The following is a 17,704-nucleotide window of genomic DNA, read 5'->3' on the forward strand; positions in this document are numbered from 1 at the left end:
CTCTGGCCAAAAAGCACAGCACAGCCACCTTCATCCTGGCATTTCCTAACCGCAGGAGTTTACAGTTAACATGGCAGCCTGTCCAAGAGTCCCACATTTTATCACCTGCAGTATCCCATACTATCTGTTTCTGAGGTGTCTAAGTATATAATAATCACTACAGATGGTAGATGGGACAAAAAATGAGATTCTGGGGGAAGAGAAGACAATGCAAATTCTGGAGCGATCAGCCTAACACACAGGTGATGGTAGATTTATGGGGATTAAATTCAAGCTAAATAATACGCTACTTTTCCCTCTGCTGGGTATTTCTGGAAGTGGCCAGGCTCCAATTTTGTAGCCATTTCAGAGAGACCTAGAGACATCTTGGCAGAGGTGATGTGTTTTTTAAAGGAGGGTTTTGAAAGAAGAAAGTGTTTCCACAGGGCATGTGCAGAAGTTGATGCCCTCTGGGCGGTTTACAGGGTTTAAATCTCTTATGGATCATCTATCTCACAGCATAGGGCAAGAGGTGTGCAGACATTTTAAACCTGCAGAAACCAAGGGCTTTTCTTTGGTGAAAGAACCAACCATTACCAAAAGAAAGATCTAATACAGAGTATGTTTAGACCACATAGAAGCAACAGGTTCACTGAATCTTCCTCTTCCCTACAGTTCTCTGGAGGGAACAATTGCAAACAGACACAGAAAGAAATGTGATTTTCCCAGATAAAAGGTAGAGAACTGTCAACATTTGTTCTCAGACCCACTCACATATATTTTTTATTCATGGCACAAGAAAATAGAACATAAGTCTACTCAGATAATAAAAAAAAGTAAATGTACAAAACAAATTAATGTGCATTTGAACATTTTCCAAACTCTGTTCTTCTGTGCTAAAGGATTTTTTCAATTACAGACGGTTCTCCCCACTGCAAGTTCATCTTTGGAGATGCTTTATCTTGTCCTGAGGCTAGATAGCAAAGAGTCAGACCCATTGAGACACCCGCGGTCATGCTTCTTGCATTTCTGAGGAAGAAAACAGAGTTAAATCTCAACTGCTGGCATGCCCCACTAAGGGCACATCTGAAAACTTACCATCTTAAAGGAGATATGTGAAGGAAAATAACAGTATCAAGTATTTCTTTGGCAGCAACTTACTTCTAATTTTGAAATAGCCCATTCAAGTTTTCTGCTTCCAAAGTTCACCATTTTCCTTCTCCCCTCCCACACAGGCTTTTAAAAAGCATATCATAGCAGGTCCTAATTACAGGCAGGTCTAGAGAAATCAAGGCAGATACATGGATCCCTACTGAGACCACGATCAGTGCTGGAAACTTTTGACATGTCTGAGGACAAAAGCACAGTCCTGTGTGCAGTGCTGCAAGCCTGAGCTCAGGCAGCCCCGCTGAGCAGAGCGTGCCGCCTGCCGCGGCTGTGGCCTGCTGGGAGCATGGCAGATGGTCCACCAGATTTGTTTGTTCCCAGTGTGCATATTGTGTGCTGTGCTCTGGCAGAGCCTGTGTCTGGGCAGCCAGGAGAGAGGCTGTCTGATTGCCTTGTGCTGGATCTGCTGCGGTATGCCAGAGGATGAGGGAGATGATACCTTCCCAGGGGGCTGAGTGCTTCAAGGTTAAAGCCTGTGGAGTCATGTGGTGAGAAGCAGAAGGAGGTCTCTCTGCAGAGTGCAGTGCAAGCATGCAGTGCGAGTGGAGACAAGGACTCCTGAGAGCATGGTTTCACAGTCATTTTTATCAGAAAAGTCAAATAATTTAGGTTGGAAGGCACCTCTGGAGGTCATCCAATCCCACCACCTGCTCACAGCAGCACCAGCCTGGAATCTAGCTCAGGCTGCTCAGGGCCATGTCCAGCCAGGTTTTGGACGCCTCCAAGGACAAGCAGTTTCATAGCCTCACACAGTGATCTGTCCTTGTGTTTCACCTCCCTGTGAACATTACTTTCCTTATATCTCATTTGCATTTACCTTGCTGCAGCTTGTGTCCCCCGCCTTACACACTGCCACTGTTCACCTCTGGCTCCATCTTCTCTCTAATGTAGCCCATTATGTAAAGGAGGATGGCAGGTATAGCCTCCCCCCCTCACCTTCTCTTCTCCATGCTGAACAAGCTCAGGTTTCCCAGCCTCTCCTCACTTGTCCTGGGTGCCAGCCCACTGACTGTCCTGGAGAGATGGCAGGGATGCAGGAAGATGAGACACCCCTGGCAACAGCATCCTGCACTTTGGTGGAGTTAAAGCAGTTGTGCAACCACAGCCTGAGAAGAGGAGGAACTGGACTCCAAGCCAATTTTTGGAAGCGACTGAAAGTAAGAGTCTTCTTGGGACCCAGAAATAAACTGATGTTAGAATGAAAGCAAGGGTAGGGACTCACTGTGGCTGTGGTGGCCTGGGGACAGTGCTAGGTGTGCATTACCTTACCAGGGCTAGAATTAATGTCCGAGTGAGATGCTCCCCCTTGGAGTGAGACTGGACCTACTGTGTGGGGCTGGCAGGGGGCAAGACCAGAGTACAGCATGAAATCAAGGAAGCAGCAATTTAAAGGTAAGGGTCTGCCCTATCTTCTCTTGGAAGGACTGGAGCAGACACGACACAGTTGTGCCTGATCTGTATTGGCACTGTGAGTAACTTCTTCCAGCAGGTCACTGTTGAACTATTCACATAACCACAAGTACATTTTCCCTTGAAACACAGAGAGCAACAGAGCTCCACAAATTAAACAGCCTGGCAGCGGAGAGAAAGATACAGCATTCACCAGCTCCATGCTGACATTTAACCTCAGCACTATCATAGCAGGGACTTGTGTGCTCTCTGTACTCCAAAGGGCACCATCAGAAGAACAGCAACCCATCGTGTTTTAGAATAGCTTTCAGAGTAATTAGTTAAATATTTAAAAATATTAAAGCATTTCTTTGCCACAGAAGCAAGCATACAGTTCTTCTAATTTAAATAATTAATTCTTTTTGGACTACAGCCAGACTGTTTCCAAGGGAATTCATGCTGCATGACACTTTTTTTTATGTTGCCAATTTACTGAAAATGAAATAGCATTATTAAGATCTTGCAATGATAATAATAATTTTAAAACCCCTAAAGTAACTTGGGGTTCAAATTATTAGGATACCTAATGTCCCAGACCAAGAGGAGCAAATGGAAGGATTCCTAACAGCATTACAGCTAATGAGCTGTCTTTCCAAATATCAGAAAAGTGCCTATATAAGCCCTCTGCCTGCACAAAAAGAGAGCTGCAAGTTCACATGCAATATATTCTGCCATCAAATATTGAGAGTCTCTGCAAATTTCAGGATAATTTACATGATTGGATGAAATTGTTGTATACATGAGGGAAAAAAAATCAGGTAACATATTGCATATAACATTGGAGACTGATATAGATTAGATATTATTGCATTCATTTTCCTTCTTGCACTGCCATAGAAATGTCAGCAAGTAAAGGGCACTTTCTATTACAACACTAAACCACTCTTAAATGAAGTCATGTTAAGTCAGTTGGGTTTTTCTTCACTATTCCCAGTAACTTTACTCATAGCTGCAGGTTTTTCTTCTTTAATTTTGTTCTCGTTTGTCTCTTGGTGCATGTATTATTCATCTTCACTCTGCACAGGTTCTGGGTAATGCTCTGTAACTTCAGAGGCTGTTTTCATTTGTTATTTTAAAGAGAAACAGGTTGCATGTGCCCAGCTGTTCTTTTCACTGATAAACAGGTTTTGCTGGTAAACAATTCAGACACATGTTCTAGCAGCCTGGATGTGAACTCTGCTTATCTTTGCATGGGTGAGAGACACCCGCAGAGGAGAAACAGAAGTCATGAAAGAAATGATTTGTAACAGCTCTGACAGCCCTGCATGCACAGAACCCTCCATGATACACCTACTCGTAGTTGCAAATGTGCAGGGATACATCCTGGAAAACAGAGGAAAATACATACTTCCATTTGTTCTTAACCACTGAGGAATTTCCCAGAGGAAAAACCCACCAAAAGAGTTATCCCATTATTCTAAAGCTTCTCTTTCTGAAAGATTCCTTCTTTGAAGTATAATGCAAGAAAAGACATATTCATTACAAGAAAGACATTGAGGCGCTCAAGCATGTCCAAAGAAGGACAACAAAGGTGGTGAAAGGTCTAGTGAATAAGTCTTACAAGGAGCAGCCTAGAGAACTGGGGTTGTTTAGCCTGGAGAAAAAGAGGCTCGGGGGAGACCTTATTGCTCTCTACAGCTTCCTGCAAGGAGGTTGCAGCGAGGTGGGTGTCAGTCTCTTCTCCCAAGTAACAAGCAATAGGACAAGAGGAAATGGCCTCAAGTTGTGCCAGGGAGATTTAGATTGGATATTAGGGAAAAAAATTTTCACCAAATGGCTTGTCAAGCATTGGAACAGGCTGCCTGGGGAAGTGGTTGAGTCACCATCCCTGGAAGTATTTAAAAGAGGTGTAGATGTAGCCCTTAGGGACATGGTTTAGTGGTGGATTTGGTTGGCAGTGTTAGGTTTATGGTTGGACTTGGTAATCTTACAGGTCTTTTCCAACCTAAATGATTCTATGAATTATAGCACCTTTTCTCCTGCAATCCCCCACCTCCCAAGGGGATGCTCCTTCCTGGATGGAAGGTATTCAGCTAGGCACTGACCTGTTCCAGTTCCTCTGTTTTTCCAGTTCCTTGGTTACACCCACATTAGCACAGTCCCTGTGGTTACCCTTCTATAGGTGCTGCAGAAGCACAGACTCCTGCGTGGAGTTTGGCTTTAAAGGGGGATCATGTAAAACACAGGTGGCCTGACCACATGGGTTCACCCCTGTGTGAAAGCAAGCTCTGGTGTACTGGCCTGACACTTCCTTGCCTGCATTTCAGCAATGCCTGCACCTTGTGTCAGCCCATGCTTGCAGAGCACAGGGCAACACTTTGTCCTTCAATTCATTGCTGCATGAGGTACAGGTGACACCAATTTGGCCAGGGTGTGCTGGGTACCATGACCTCCTGAGAGCCCAGCTCTGCTGTCAAGTAGCCAGCCCTATAGCAACCCTCAGCCACTATAAATATTAGTACTACTGCTTTAATTTTAAGTTTATTAGTGATGTTCCCAGAAATTGGCCCTTATTAATAGCAATGTAGATAATTAAGAAATAGTGGATCATTTAAAACAAATATGCCAGATAAAAGCTATTAAAAGTCTGGTGTAGAGGAAGCAAAATACCTCTGTGCAAAATACTAAGAAGAGATCTGGCTGCAGCATGCATCCAGCTGCCTTTTCCTTAGGCTCTTGCCTAGTATTATGTATGTTTTTAGTTTTACTCATTTCAGCACTTCTACTGCGTGAATTCATGCACTTTACAGAAGTTAATGATGCATGTGAAGTATTTCCTGGAGTGAGGGGCTGGATTCCCAGCAGGAGGATCTGCAGAAATGCAGGAAGACTCATGACTGTTGTAAGTAAAGTCAGGGTTTGACCATGTGTATATAGCAAAAATCAGGTGCCTTCCCCAAAAAATTGTCTTCACTGTTGCACCATTCCTAAAGTAATAACACTTGTCTGCCCTGGTTAATGTTTTCTAGAGGACGCTCTGCTTTCATAATGCTCTTTACAGTATAAATAAGAGAGGGAGCTGCAGGGTAGTCCTAGTGAATACAGCAGGATCCTTGGAAGCTACTGTAAGTAATTTTTTTGTTTCCTATAGAAACTTGAAAAATGTATCTTCTTGTTCCTTGCAATTGATTTTAAGTCTTTCCTAGGGTTGTATCTTATATTGAAGTCTGTTTTAGGAATTGTTCTAGTCATAAAGAAGCTTTTATTGGATCAGCTGGATATAAAGGACATAGGCATCACAGTTTATGCATGGAGTTGCCTGTACATTGTTATGTAGCTGACAGGAGGAGTAAGAATCTAAAAGCCAGGGTGGGGTGTCAGTTCCCTTGCAGGGAAGCAAGATGATCTCTGGAGCCAGCATATCCTAAGCAATACCTAATGTATTGGCAGTTCGTTTTAAGTAATTCTTCTGATTTTTATATCCAAGGTCTACAAGAAATATCTTTGCTTAGGGAATGGAATATCTAAGGTCTGCTTCCCTTTCAGATGAGGCATCTCCCTGTTGCTCTAATCACCAGATTACAGGGCCATTGAAAGGGAAGGAGACAAAATTATGTTCTCCTCATGCTCAGGGGAGCTAAGATCACAGTGAGGCCAACATGTTCATGGAGCCAGAGACTGGGTAGTGGTCAGGTGCACACTTGAAAGTAGAAACTGTGAACCTGGTCTGGTCTATTCTTGGCACTGCTGCTGTTTTGAAAAGGGAAGAAAAGTTCCTTTGTCCCACCTGACTGCCCTAACCACTGCACTGGTTCTTTTTTATTTTCTTTTTTATCCTGTGGCCTCAAGGATGCTTCATCCCTGACTATGTGCAGTAATTCCAGTTCAACAGAAAATACTGATGGTAGAAGAGTGAGAGCTCATGTTCACCTCTTCCCAGGCAAAAGGAGGCCTAGAAGTGGGTGATGTCACTCTTGGAGGGTACACTTGCCAGGGGAGCTCTCCAATGTTAAGCTGTTTTACAGAAGATAGATGGCACTGGGAACAGCTCTGTGAACAGTCACATACATTTCTAAAGGATAGTGTAAACTTGGCTTCCTTATTTCTGCTGCAAAAGGAATTACTTTTAATGAAATAGTCACAGTGGTTGGATTCTCTGCAGAATCCAATGCCCTTGGCTAGTGCTTGCAATCTTCCCAGGGGCCTCAGGCACAGAGACATTAAAACTCTGAATCACAAGAGTTATAAGCACCTAGCTGATCAGCCTGTAAAAGCCCTGGAGCATGTCCAGGCACATGCAATGAGGTACACAGAGATCTTTCTGGCTAGCCAGCAAAGCACATTTAAGTTTGTGGTGCTCCTGTGAGTAGGTGGTCCAAGACAGTAGGCTTCTGAGGTAATTTTTTCACACACAGATGTCAAGTCTTCCTTTTGTGACTTTTTTTGTGCGTTTAGGTGATTTGGTTTTGTTTGTTTAATTGTTTTATATGGCCCTGAGAAGCTGAGATTACTTCATCAGATACCACTGGGGGGGGGGGGGGGGGGGGCGGCGGCGGTGGCGGCCGGGGCATGTCTTGGTGTACCTGGTGCTCTCCCAGTGAGCTTTCAGGAAACAGATTTCTTACATTTCCTCATTTAGAAGCAATCAGGAGGGAAGCAGCACCATCTGGTGAGCAAACAGCTTTCCTATATCAAGCTTGCATACGTTTTTGAGCAGTGCAAATTTTCATGTTGTCTGAAATGAGATTATCAGTGAGGACCCCTCATGGGAATAGCATAGGATGAATATTAATCTCCTGTACTATTACATGGTAATCTAAAGGCAGAAAACTTATTTCCAAATTGTTTCTCCAAATCATAGAGATAAAAATTAGCCCTAAAGTGGAAAAATTAGCTATACCCACAAAGAAACAGGCTCTGTCGGTCAGAAAACTTAGTCCAGCTCCCTTCCAGGTCTTCTTGCAGAATTATTCTAAGGTAACTTCAGCCAATCCCAGTTTTCTACATCTTCTTCCCAGAATATACTGTCCAAAATAAGTATTGCCATTCTGGGTTGCATGGTAGGGAAGATTGCGTAACAGGGAAGAGATAATACATTCAACAAGTGTCATTATGAAGTCTATTACAGATAAATTGCTTAAAGGAACACTGTCCTCCAGGTGTTGGCATGCTCTTGTGCCATTGTCTGGTTTGATTGAAACCTCTTCATGAAAGCAACCTTTTGAATACCACAAATATGTTGTCATTGCATAACATAGACAAAGAGAACAAAACAGGTTTCCTTCCAGGCTGTTCAACAAGTCAGTGTAGATTTGGAATTAGATTTTGAAGAGCTTTCCGCTTCTACTCCCATGTTCATGAACAAATTGTTTTTATTATATGAGTAAAGGTCTTAAAATGGAAGTTTCCTGCAAAAATAGTCCTTTCAGACAGGGAATTCACTGAGGTCTTTTTAGCACAGCGTCTCAGCTCTTTGCTTTTTAATAAATTGTTAGCAAATATGCTCAGTAAGAAAATCCCTCGATCATTAAGAACATATAAGAATCTGCATCTTCTGCTTCATACTGAAAGGATCTCTGTTGTCAATTTATCATTGGCTGATCACTTGCTAAACTAAAAGCCACAATAATATCAAATGGAAAAGTAAATATAAAGTATGAAATAACAATCACAAATCATATTCTAAAGGCTTACAGGATGCAAAGTCTATTATACATGTACCTTTACATTTCAAAGAAGGGCCTATTAGAGTGGGCCACTTCTTTATTCAAGGCTTAAACAACAAAAAAGACCTCTACAAACTGCAGCTAATGAGTCTTTTCTAATCTTATGATTTTAAAATCAACCATTATCAAGATTTTTGTGAGGGCTGAATCATGTGTCTTGACTGTTTGTGGTTGGCCAGTACTGAGTAACAGATGGATGATTCAGATTCAGACTGCATTTAATTATCTGTGAATTCAGAGCTGTAATAAAATGAAATTAATTCCATGAAAGTACATAAATTAACCATGAAATGCAAACATGTCATAACTACATAGAGCAAAGTATCAGGATAGGAAAAAACCTTCAGAAAACTGTAGCTGATATTTTACAGAATCCTTACAGCAAACCCATGCTATCTATATATCACATTAGCCATAATTGTGCGGCCAGGTCAGTTAAAATCTATGTCTATTTTGCTTTCCAAATAAACACAAATTGACAGTTGAATGTGTATATAGAAAAGTCTATCTATCTGCTGTATTTTATAATAAATATTAATGTGATGAGATAGGGAGCAGGTGATGACTTATATTTAAAATGAAATGTTTTATTCTTTGGTATTCGTGTTATTCTTAATAAATTATGACTGCAGCTGAGTAAATAGTTCACAGTGAATAATTTATCCAGAAGCGGCTTCTGAATCGCCCTGCTGGATATGTGGGGATAGATTAGGCTTAGCTCTCTTGCTTTTGTTCGGGAGTTGGTTTCTTTTCAAAGTCTGACTAATACATTGGCTCACTGATAGCGCTTTCAAACATTCAGAACTGGAGCTCTTAATGTTGAGTTACAAGTAGCTAGATATATTGAGAAGTATCATTTCAATGTCAAAATCTGAGAAGGCCAAGCTATAATTTAAAACTACTGTGCACAGTAATTGAAAATATAGTTACCAAGAACCCTTATGGTTCTTCCATTTGTCAGTAACACAGTAGATGTTATAGCAAATAGGCCTGCTTTTTAGAAATACTTATATCAAACATGTAAATGTTTGAATATTTGATTATAGCTCAAAAATGTTTTGTTGTTCTTATGCATGTCTAACTGTAACTGCATAGTCAACTAATAATACAAATTCCTCCCTCTGATGTTATGGAGAAAGCAGGACCATGAGCGTAGCACTTTCTGACAACAGGCTCTCAAGTTGAATCACACCAGAGCAGAAAGGTGCAATTGGTTTAATATGTCTTTCTTTGCACAATTTTTAGGAAATCTGGCTTATCTCCGCAAATTCTTTGCAAGTCTGTCACAGTTTCTTTGCCCTAGATTTCTCCTCAGAAATGGGGATCACTGGGATACTCATATCCACATTTCCAAGGTCCCTCTGTAAGAGCTTATACAGCGCAGAGTGTCAGCTCTGCAAAGGAATGCAGCTACCACAGCCAAGCATTAACAGGCTGATAAATGTATCGCCCTTTGACCAGTAGAGCATCTGATAAAAATAAGGCCTTTTTTTTGTTAATGACATCGACTTCTGCTGCTGTGCTGAAAATGAACCCACTCCAATGGTTCAGTTTCTCTATTAAGAGACAACATATTACTTCAGGTTCTTACTTATTTATTTAAAGTGTTAATCACTTTTATTCAGTAAGAAAGAGCACCTATTCCTTAGAGATATAGGGCTTTATATTCTATTTGCTACTGAAAAACAGCTGCCATCATTTGTCCTGTCTTGAAATAGGGTGCCTTACCAACCTGACCAAAAGTTTATTTAAAGATTTCCTTCATGCCTGTTTGCTCAAATTCTGTTTGTATGTAGCTACTGATTGCTGCCCACTTGCATGGATTTCCTCTTCCTCCCTTTAGTCACAAACCATCCAGACTTCTCCTATGAAGCACTTTGCAGGAATTGTCTTAGACCATTAGTGACAAAAACATGGTAGTATCACAACCTTCCAGTGATTAGCCATAGTGTGTTTTCTGATGGGATATGTTCCACTCTCTGGCATGCTGAGGTTGCTGTGTATTCACCTAATCCACGCTGAATTTTGCCTGCACAGGTGTTTAAGTTGAGGGTGGTAGGAAGAATTGGCAGAGACTTGCCAGGAGGCCAAGGGGATGGGGGTGGGGAATAATAAAAATCTGCCAAGAGCTGAAAACAAAAGAAAGAGTTAAGATTTCTTATTCACTGGAAATGACAGAATAACTATTTCTACTTAATTAATTTACTTATGTTAGTAATAGTTTCTTCTTTGTTCCATAGGATTTTAATACAAGAAGATGAAGACCACATTCTACATGAGTTTGCTTCTGGCTGGGCTTCATGCTGTTGCCCATGGTCAGCTCCTACCCAGCCACCACAATGGACATGATACAAATGAACATATACACCATGCACATGAAGCAGTTGCTTGCCTCAAACTGGTGCCAAACAATGCTGACTTTGCATTTCAGTTTTTTAAAGAGATTACACTGGAGGCACCTAATAAGAACATTTTCTTCTCTCCTGTAAGCATCTCCACTGCATTTGCAATGCTGGCCCTAGGGGCTAGATCAACCACTCAGACTCAGATCCTGGAAGGACTCACCTTCAACCTTACAGAGATTCAGGAGAAAGAGATACAGGAAGGCTTCCACAACCTCATCCACATGCTGAGCCATCCTGAGGGCGGGGTCCAGCTCAACATGGGGAATGCCATCTTTCTAACAGAGAAGCTGAAACCTCTAAAAAAATTTTTAGATGATGCTAAAGCTCTGTATCAGCTGGAGGCTTTTACCACTGACTTCAATAATCCCATGGAGGCTGAGAAGCAGATCAATGATTATATAGAGAGGAAAACACATGGGAAAATTGCTGATTTGGTCAAGGACATGGATCCACAGACTGTAATGCTTCTGGCTACCTTTGTTTTCTTTAAAGGTAAGTCCTCTAGGACTTGCATTCACGTTATTCATTCTTATCAATAGATCTAATGTCAGCTACCTCATTTGAAATTTGGTCTGGGGGAAATTTCAAATGCTCTTTGCTGGGTCAGAAGAGCCCCTAATGGCATACTGGAGGTGGTGGAGAGGTGGCAGGACCCTGCTTGGCACGAGGAGGCAGCCAGGGGCCACACAGGCTTGGTTCTTTTTGTGGCAGCTGCAGGACCTCTGATCCAAGCCGCAGCTTCCTGTGCAGCCCGAGCTCACTTTCATAGTTTAGCCATAACTGATGATTGCCCCATGTTCTTCCAATTTTCAGTGAAGGAGCTGAGATGCACGCATGACCTAATCCTTTTAATACCTCTCTTTAAAAGTATGCATGATTCAATGGCCTAATTTACTACATACTCTTTTTTTTATTTTTCTATCAGAATCCTTTATGTATAGACACTAACATATTTATATATGGAAGAAGCCAGGGATGAACAGGAGAGGACATTTCAAGGAACAAATTTGAAACATGGTGCATTTCTGATGCAAAATAGGTGGTGTGCTCTTCAGCCTGACATAACAACACTGAGAGATGAAATCCTGCATTAATTTTGTCTACAAATTGAGGCTTATGATTAGAGTCAACAGAAATGAAATGCATACAGTACATGAGAACACACGATGTCAAGTAAGCCCTTAAATGACAGCTTACAGAAAGGCCACGTAGATCACCTAAACAGAAAAGTAGTGGTAGGTATGAAGAAAATGCCTAATTAGTTCATTAACTAGCATCTGAAAAAATAAAGTGAAATTTAAATCTAATGCACTCTTTTGACCAGGTAAAAGATATTTGCCTTCCTGTGATACACATTTTAAAATATTATATTTGAAAATTCTGAATTTAACAAATGGACCAATAGGTGAATATTATTACTAGTTACCTAAAATACAGTTTATGATGGGATGAGGCACGGATATTCAGTTGTATTCTCCCTCTCTCTATCAGGCAGCTGGGAAAAGCCTTTTAAACCAGAGCATACCGAAGAAAGGGAGTTCTTTGTGGATCCTGAAATGACTGTGAAAGTCCCTATGATGCACCAGACAGGCAGATTCGACCTCTATTTTGATGAGGAGCTGTCATGCACAGTGGTACGTCTTCATTATAATGGGAGTGCTACGGCATTTCTGGTTCTGCCAGCAAAAGGGAAAATGAAGCAGTTAGAGGAAACTCTGGTCAAGGAAACCGTCCAGGAATGGTCAGAACATCTCTTCCAGAGGTAATCTTCTGCCAGTCAGCTGCAGCAGCACCTAGATTTATAGTCTTTTTTACTTTTTTTGGGAATGCAAACACTATGAATTTGCTGGTTCTGGGAACTGAGTGGGTTATTTTTGGCTTGTGCATCCTAGCTGTAAATATCTTGCAGCTGGCTGGTATTTAACTATTCTTTTGTTGATGCCTACATGACTTGCTGCTTTCCTCACTAGAGTGGAGACCATCCTGATGGGCTCCCAGGAGTCCCGAATAGCAAGCCTCAACCGACACTTCTAAAACAGTCCATTGTCTGAGTGGGAAGGTGGAAATTCTAAGGCAGATCTCCCATACTGAGGTTTCAGCCAATATGTTTTACCTCTTATATGTCACTGAACACAGCATGAGTCAGACATATGTACTAAACCTTAAATAAACTATAAACAGTTTGTAGTAATGCTTACATACTTAACATGTCCTACACAAATATATTCCTTACAAGAACCATTGCAGCACACAGTGGTTGTTAGAACAGGCTGGTGATTAATTGCAGGTGTGCTGATTTTCTGACATTTTGGTTTTAAAACTGTAAGAATCTAATGAGGTTCTGTTGTAGCTCCTACCATTGACACTAACATCAGCTGACATGTTTTACAACTTTCTTTGTCTCGGAGGGAAGAGCTCTTAGCACCAGTAGATGAGTAATATCAAGTTAATGTGTGCCTAATACCAAGCTCAGCCCTGACTCACAAGTAATAAGGCTGTGCAGTTCACAGCCACGATTCTTGGTGCATCATTATAGAAATACCAGCACAGTTAATAAAAACATAGTGGGTAACAAACTGGTTATGAACTATTAATGTGATACCTCAAATATGAAAAATACAAATATATAATTCTCAGCTGCAAAATCAGCAAAAATCCTTATCTAAATGAATTCTTGGTTCAAGTGCCTTCAAGGTCAACACAGGAATAAGCTCTTTACGGGAGATGTTGTGAGAACTGGATGGTAGTTTCAGATCTATTATTATCTTGATGCCAGTGCTAATACACTTGGTCCCATCTTCTAGAGCACTGGACACTATCAGATAAAGGCTACAGCTGTGTGGTTTGGTTCCTATTTGTTTTGCTATTCAAGCCAGGCTGTCTTTGAGTGAGACAGCAAAAGACTTGAGCTACCTAAAGGGAACCATTGCAGCAGGTGACTTGGAGGCTCTGAGGATCCTTAGACAGTACATGAAGAGAAATCCAACAGAAAGCACACTATGCAGGAGCTGCCTACAGATAGCTCGTAGTTAAAGGCAAACTCTATCACAGCCAACCCACAGGAAGAAGATTAGAGGATAGGGGTGTCCAAAGGTGCAGGCAGCAGGGCACAGACCTTCCCTGGAGCCATACCAAACGCCACAGTTATGCCAAAAACGCTGCTTCACTTTCAAAGTGCTGGGGTTTGTTACACTTGTCCCCAGGCAGACCTTGTCTGTGCCCCACTTCAGGTCTTCACCTGCTTGCGCAGCATGGGCTGTCACCTCTGCACCTTGTCTTCTCTAGCTGTGAAGAGGGGATCTTGTTACTGTCCTCCTTTGCAGACCACTCTCAGATTTGCTGAAGCAGAATACCAGATAGGTAGTATTAGTAGCAGTAGTAGTAAGAATCATAGTGCTTGTGTCACCATCAGCATCAGCAACTGAATTAGTGCTTATTGTATACTCAGGGTCTAAGCCACTGGGGTTTGACACTCATGGGAATTACAGAGCTTTCTCACCATCATTTACGTTGGTGAGGATATTTCACTACCTTCTGTGTTTCTCTTCTACATAACAGCTTGGTGAGCCTCTACTTCCCCAAATTTTCTATTTCTGGGAGCTACGAAATAACGAACACTCTTAGCAAGATGGGAATTGTGGATGTGTTCAGTGACCAGGCAGATCTCTCTGGCATCACTGGCACCCCAGACCTGAAGGTTTCTAAAGTAAGTCCATGGCTGTTGGCCCTCTCCTTTCTTTCACAAACATGCAGGAAAACACCTCTGTGGTAGCATCCAGAAACACCAGCTAAATTTGGCTCCCAGCTTGCCTGCAGCTGGGCTCACCCTGGCCTCAGCTAGTAAGCTTACAAGAAGAGTTTGGCCCTCAGTGACAGTGGAGATCAGATCACTTTGCTGCACACCTGTTTTTTCCAAGACTGGTATTGGCCAAGATTTCCTGGACAGTATCTGAAACATGAGAGGACCCAGCTCCTTGACAGGAGCCAGTAACACTCCTGGGCACATCACAGCCTGTCCTCCTACCCTAGAGACTCAGTTTTAGAGATAGAAACTCTTACAAGTGGAGCCTCCATCCTTCATCCAATCTTTGGGACAGAGGAAAAATAGCCTGGGACTTTTTTTTTAGGACATTTCTGTATCTCCATCACTCTGCTTATTTAGAGCAGCCATGACTACAACACAGCTCACATCTCTGCGGCTTCTACTCACTTTGCAATGGATCCTTCAAAACAGTGCTGCTTTAAATGGGGTCTGATTCATCTCCCAGGTGGCTGCTGTCTGCCCAGAATGACTGTCTGTTCTCTTCTTCTTAGGTTGTTCATAAGGCTGCTCTGGATGTTGATGAGAGAGGTACTGAGGCAGCAGCAGGAACTGCTGCTGAAATACTGACACTGTCTATTCATCCAACCATTGAATTCAACCGTCCTTTCCTCATGCTGATTTTTGATAGAGATACAAACAGTACACTCTTCATAGGAAAAATAGTTAACCCAACTATCACTAGTTGAAGTGACATGAATTCTGCTTGCTATTGCTGATTAAAGATGATGTGAAACTGCATGATGTGAGTTATTTCCATTTGTACCAGCCTAGTATATAGTTTCTTAGCAAGAGTTGTCATTCTATGCCATTTACCAAAACCTGCTGGTATTGATCGAGACACTTGCTTAAAAGGAAACAAGGAAAATGTTTTAAATTGAGCTAGCAAAGAATGACTTTTTTACTTGACTGAAAGCCAAGGGAAGACCTAAGACTTGCCAGCATTCAGAGAGAGACATCTGTATTACAACAGAAGACTCTTGCTTAATATGTGGTTGTCAGCCAGAATAGCAGGTAAAATGATTAACACTCTTGCAAACAAAGCAGAAGTGGTTGTAATTTGCCATAAGTAAGTAAACAAGAGATGGGAAGAGTTGAATCAACAATGCAGGGTCACGAGAAACAGAAGCTTCTAGTGGAGGGCAGCACTGGGAATGTGAAAAGCTGTCTTCAACAGAGAAAGAAATCTGCTTTCTCCACCAGAAACATTCTGTCATTTTTACTATTAATCTAGCAGCAAATCTTCCTGAGTTTCTTGCAACTCAAAACAGAGCAGAAGGATCAAATCTGCTCTTGAACCCAAAGACTTTTCAACTACATAATGCCAATTTGAAAGACTTAGCTAGCCCTTGCAAGCAGCTGACTGCTCACACATGTAACCATCAGTGGTCAGAAGGAGGAGGTAGTTGGATGGACAGGCGAGGAATTTGGATGGTAATTACACAAGCATACTGTCAGCTGAGATTTGTGGAAAACATATAATGATGGTCTAGAAAATTGTAGATATTTCAAGTGCTGTCCTCTTTACATCCAAAAAAGTAGGTAGGGAGCACCCAATAAGCAGATTGCCTGAACCAGGGGGTGGCTTGAGGGCTGGCTGGTGACTGCTTTCAACAGACCTGCCTTGGCAACAGGTACCAGAAAGAGCACAGTTGCCCCTTTCTTCCCTACAGTTGTGGGTTTTTTAAGGCGATGAAATGGTGGCATGGCATGGGAATCACACTGGGAGCAGTCAAACAGCTTGGAAAGCTAACACAGCCTCAGCAAGGTCTTGTGTGCCCTCTCTGAAATAAAATCATACCTGCTTTTAATGAGTCTGGTGCCAAGGGCTGTCTCCCCTTTCACAGCCAAAAGGAAAGCCTCCTTTCTGCTCTGTCTTCATAGTAAATGTTCCTGTTAACTCTTATATGTGGTGCTTGATGGTGTTTTTTGACTAAAGCATTTTGATGACAGGCATTGATGGCAGGGCTCCCAGTGAAAGAGATGCATGTGCACTACATCATCTTCCTGGCTCCTTCCTGCACTCACCTCCATCTGCTTGGGTGGCTTTGTGACCTGACATCCACACAGGGATATAATTCATAAGGTACCCTGTCTGACTGTGCAGGTTTCTTGTCCTCCTGAAATATGACTGCACAGTGCAGCATCAATAGGGTCAGTCTTAGCCAGCATCACTCCTACTGTCAACTACTGTTCAAGAACGGGTATTCAGCCTGTAAACATTAGGGATGAGAGAGCTCACAGAGCTGAGATCCTTCGCTATGCATTGAATTCCCTAGAGTAGCACCAATTTGCACCAGTTGAAAAACTGACATAATTGATTTTAGTAGAGTGATCCTCATTTTACATCAAGAAATGTGGAAGAAACAGAGGTCCCAGATGCACAGTGCTGTAGGAGGGCGGTGCAGGGGCAGACATGCTGCCATGCAGAACTGTCACTCCACAGCTTGTGCTTCCCCTCTATACAATTTCCATGTGTTTGCAAAATGTGTTGGAGAGGTTGCAGGGACAGCGAATGATGCGGTACCTGTGTGCCAGCCATGGGAGACAGAGCGGTGGTGATGAGGGGTGTCTGCCATTCCCGCAGGGGATTTCCTGCCAATGTCAAGATCGGCATCCAGGAGCTGTCTGCCAGACTTGCTTTATCAGGCAATAGCTCCTGGTGTATTGATATCGTGCTGTGATTTTCCACTGCAGGATTTGCCAGAGACAGTGTGGAAGAAGAGGCAGGCACCACACTTAGCACAAAAGAGCAGCAGACAGCTTGCTCCCTGCCTACGTCCATGCTGCGCTATGCCATTTGTTTTGTGGCCCATTCTCAGCTCTCCCCCCCACATCCACCGAGTCCTACTCCCCTAAACCTGCTCTCGTCGCTGCAACACCAAACAGATTTTCCCTATTACGCTTGCTCTTCGTGTTTCCTCTCTGCACCAGATCTTTTTCACAGCCTCCCACTCTCCCTCCTGCAGACTAACATTTTACCTCTCCCACCCACTGGCGCCGTTTGTTCATGCGGGCGGTGGACGCTGCTGGCTCGGCTGTGTTGCCTGCTCCACCAGCAGGTCCTGCTCTCCTCCTTCCCAAGAAATGGAGGGCGTGAGGCAACAGGGTTCCTTGCCTCCCACAGACCACCTCAAGGGCATAGCACAGCCGGGAAGGCTGGGCAGAAAGGCAGGGCTGCAGGTCACTGAGCTATTTCTGTTCAGGCCGGTGGGTGA

The 17,704-nt window shown here is 42.7% G+C and overlaps 1 protein-coding gene across 1 annotated transcript; it reads left to right on the plus strand.

The window, feature by feature from the left end:
* Positions 1–5,555: 5,555 nt before the first annotated feature.
* LOC102047349 (alpha-1-antiproteinase 2-like) lies at positions 5,556–15,227 on the plus strand. Its single transcript, XM_027804957.2, has 5 exons — positions 5,556–5,660; positions 10,502–11,158; positions 12,158–12,428; positions 14,225–14,372; positions 14,981–15,227. Exons 2-5 carry the CDS (start codon positions 10,519–10,521, stop codon positions 15,173–15,175), a joined length of 1,254 nt encoding a protein of 417 aa, XP_027660758.2. The 5' UTR covers positions 5,556–5,660; positions 10,502–10,518; the 3' UTR covers positions 15,176–15,227.
* The last annotated feature ends 2,477 nt before the right edge of the window (positions 15,228–17,704 follow it).

The sequence above is a fragment of the Falco cherrug genome, chromosome 7, assembly GCF_023634085.1.
Source record: "Falco cherrug isolate bFalChe1 chromosome 7, bFalChe1.pri, whole genome shotgun sequence".
NCBI classification, from domain to species: Eukaryota; Metazoa; Chordata; class Aves; order Falconiformes; family Falconidae; genus Falco; species Falco cherrug.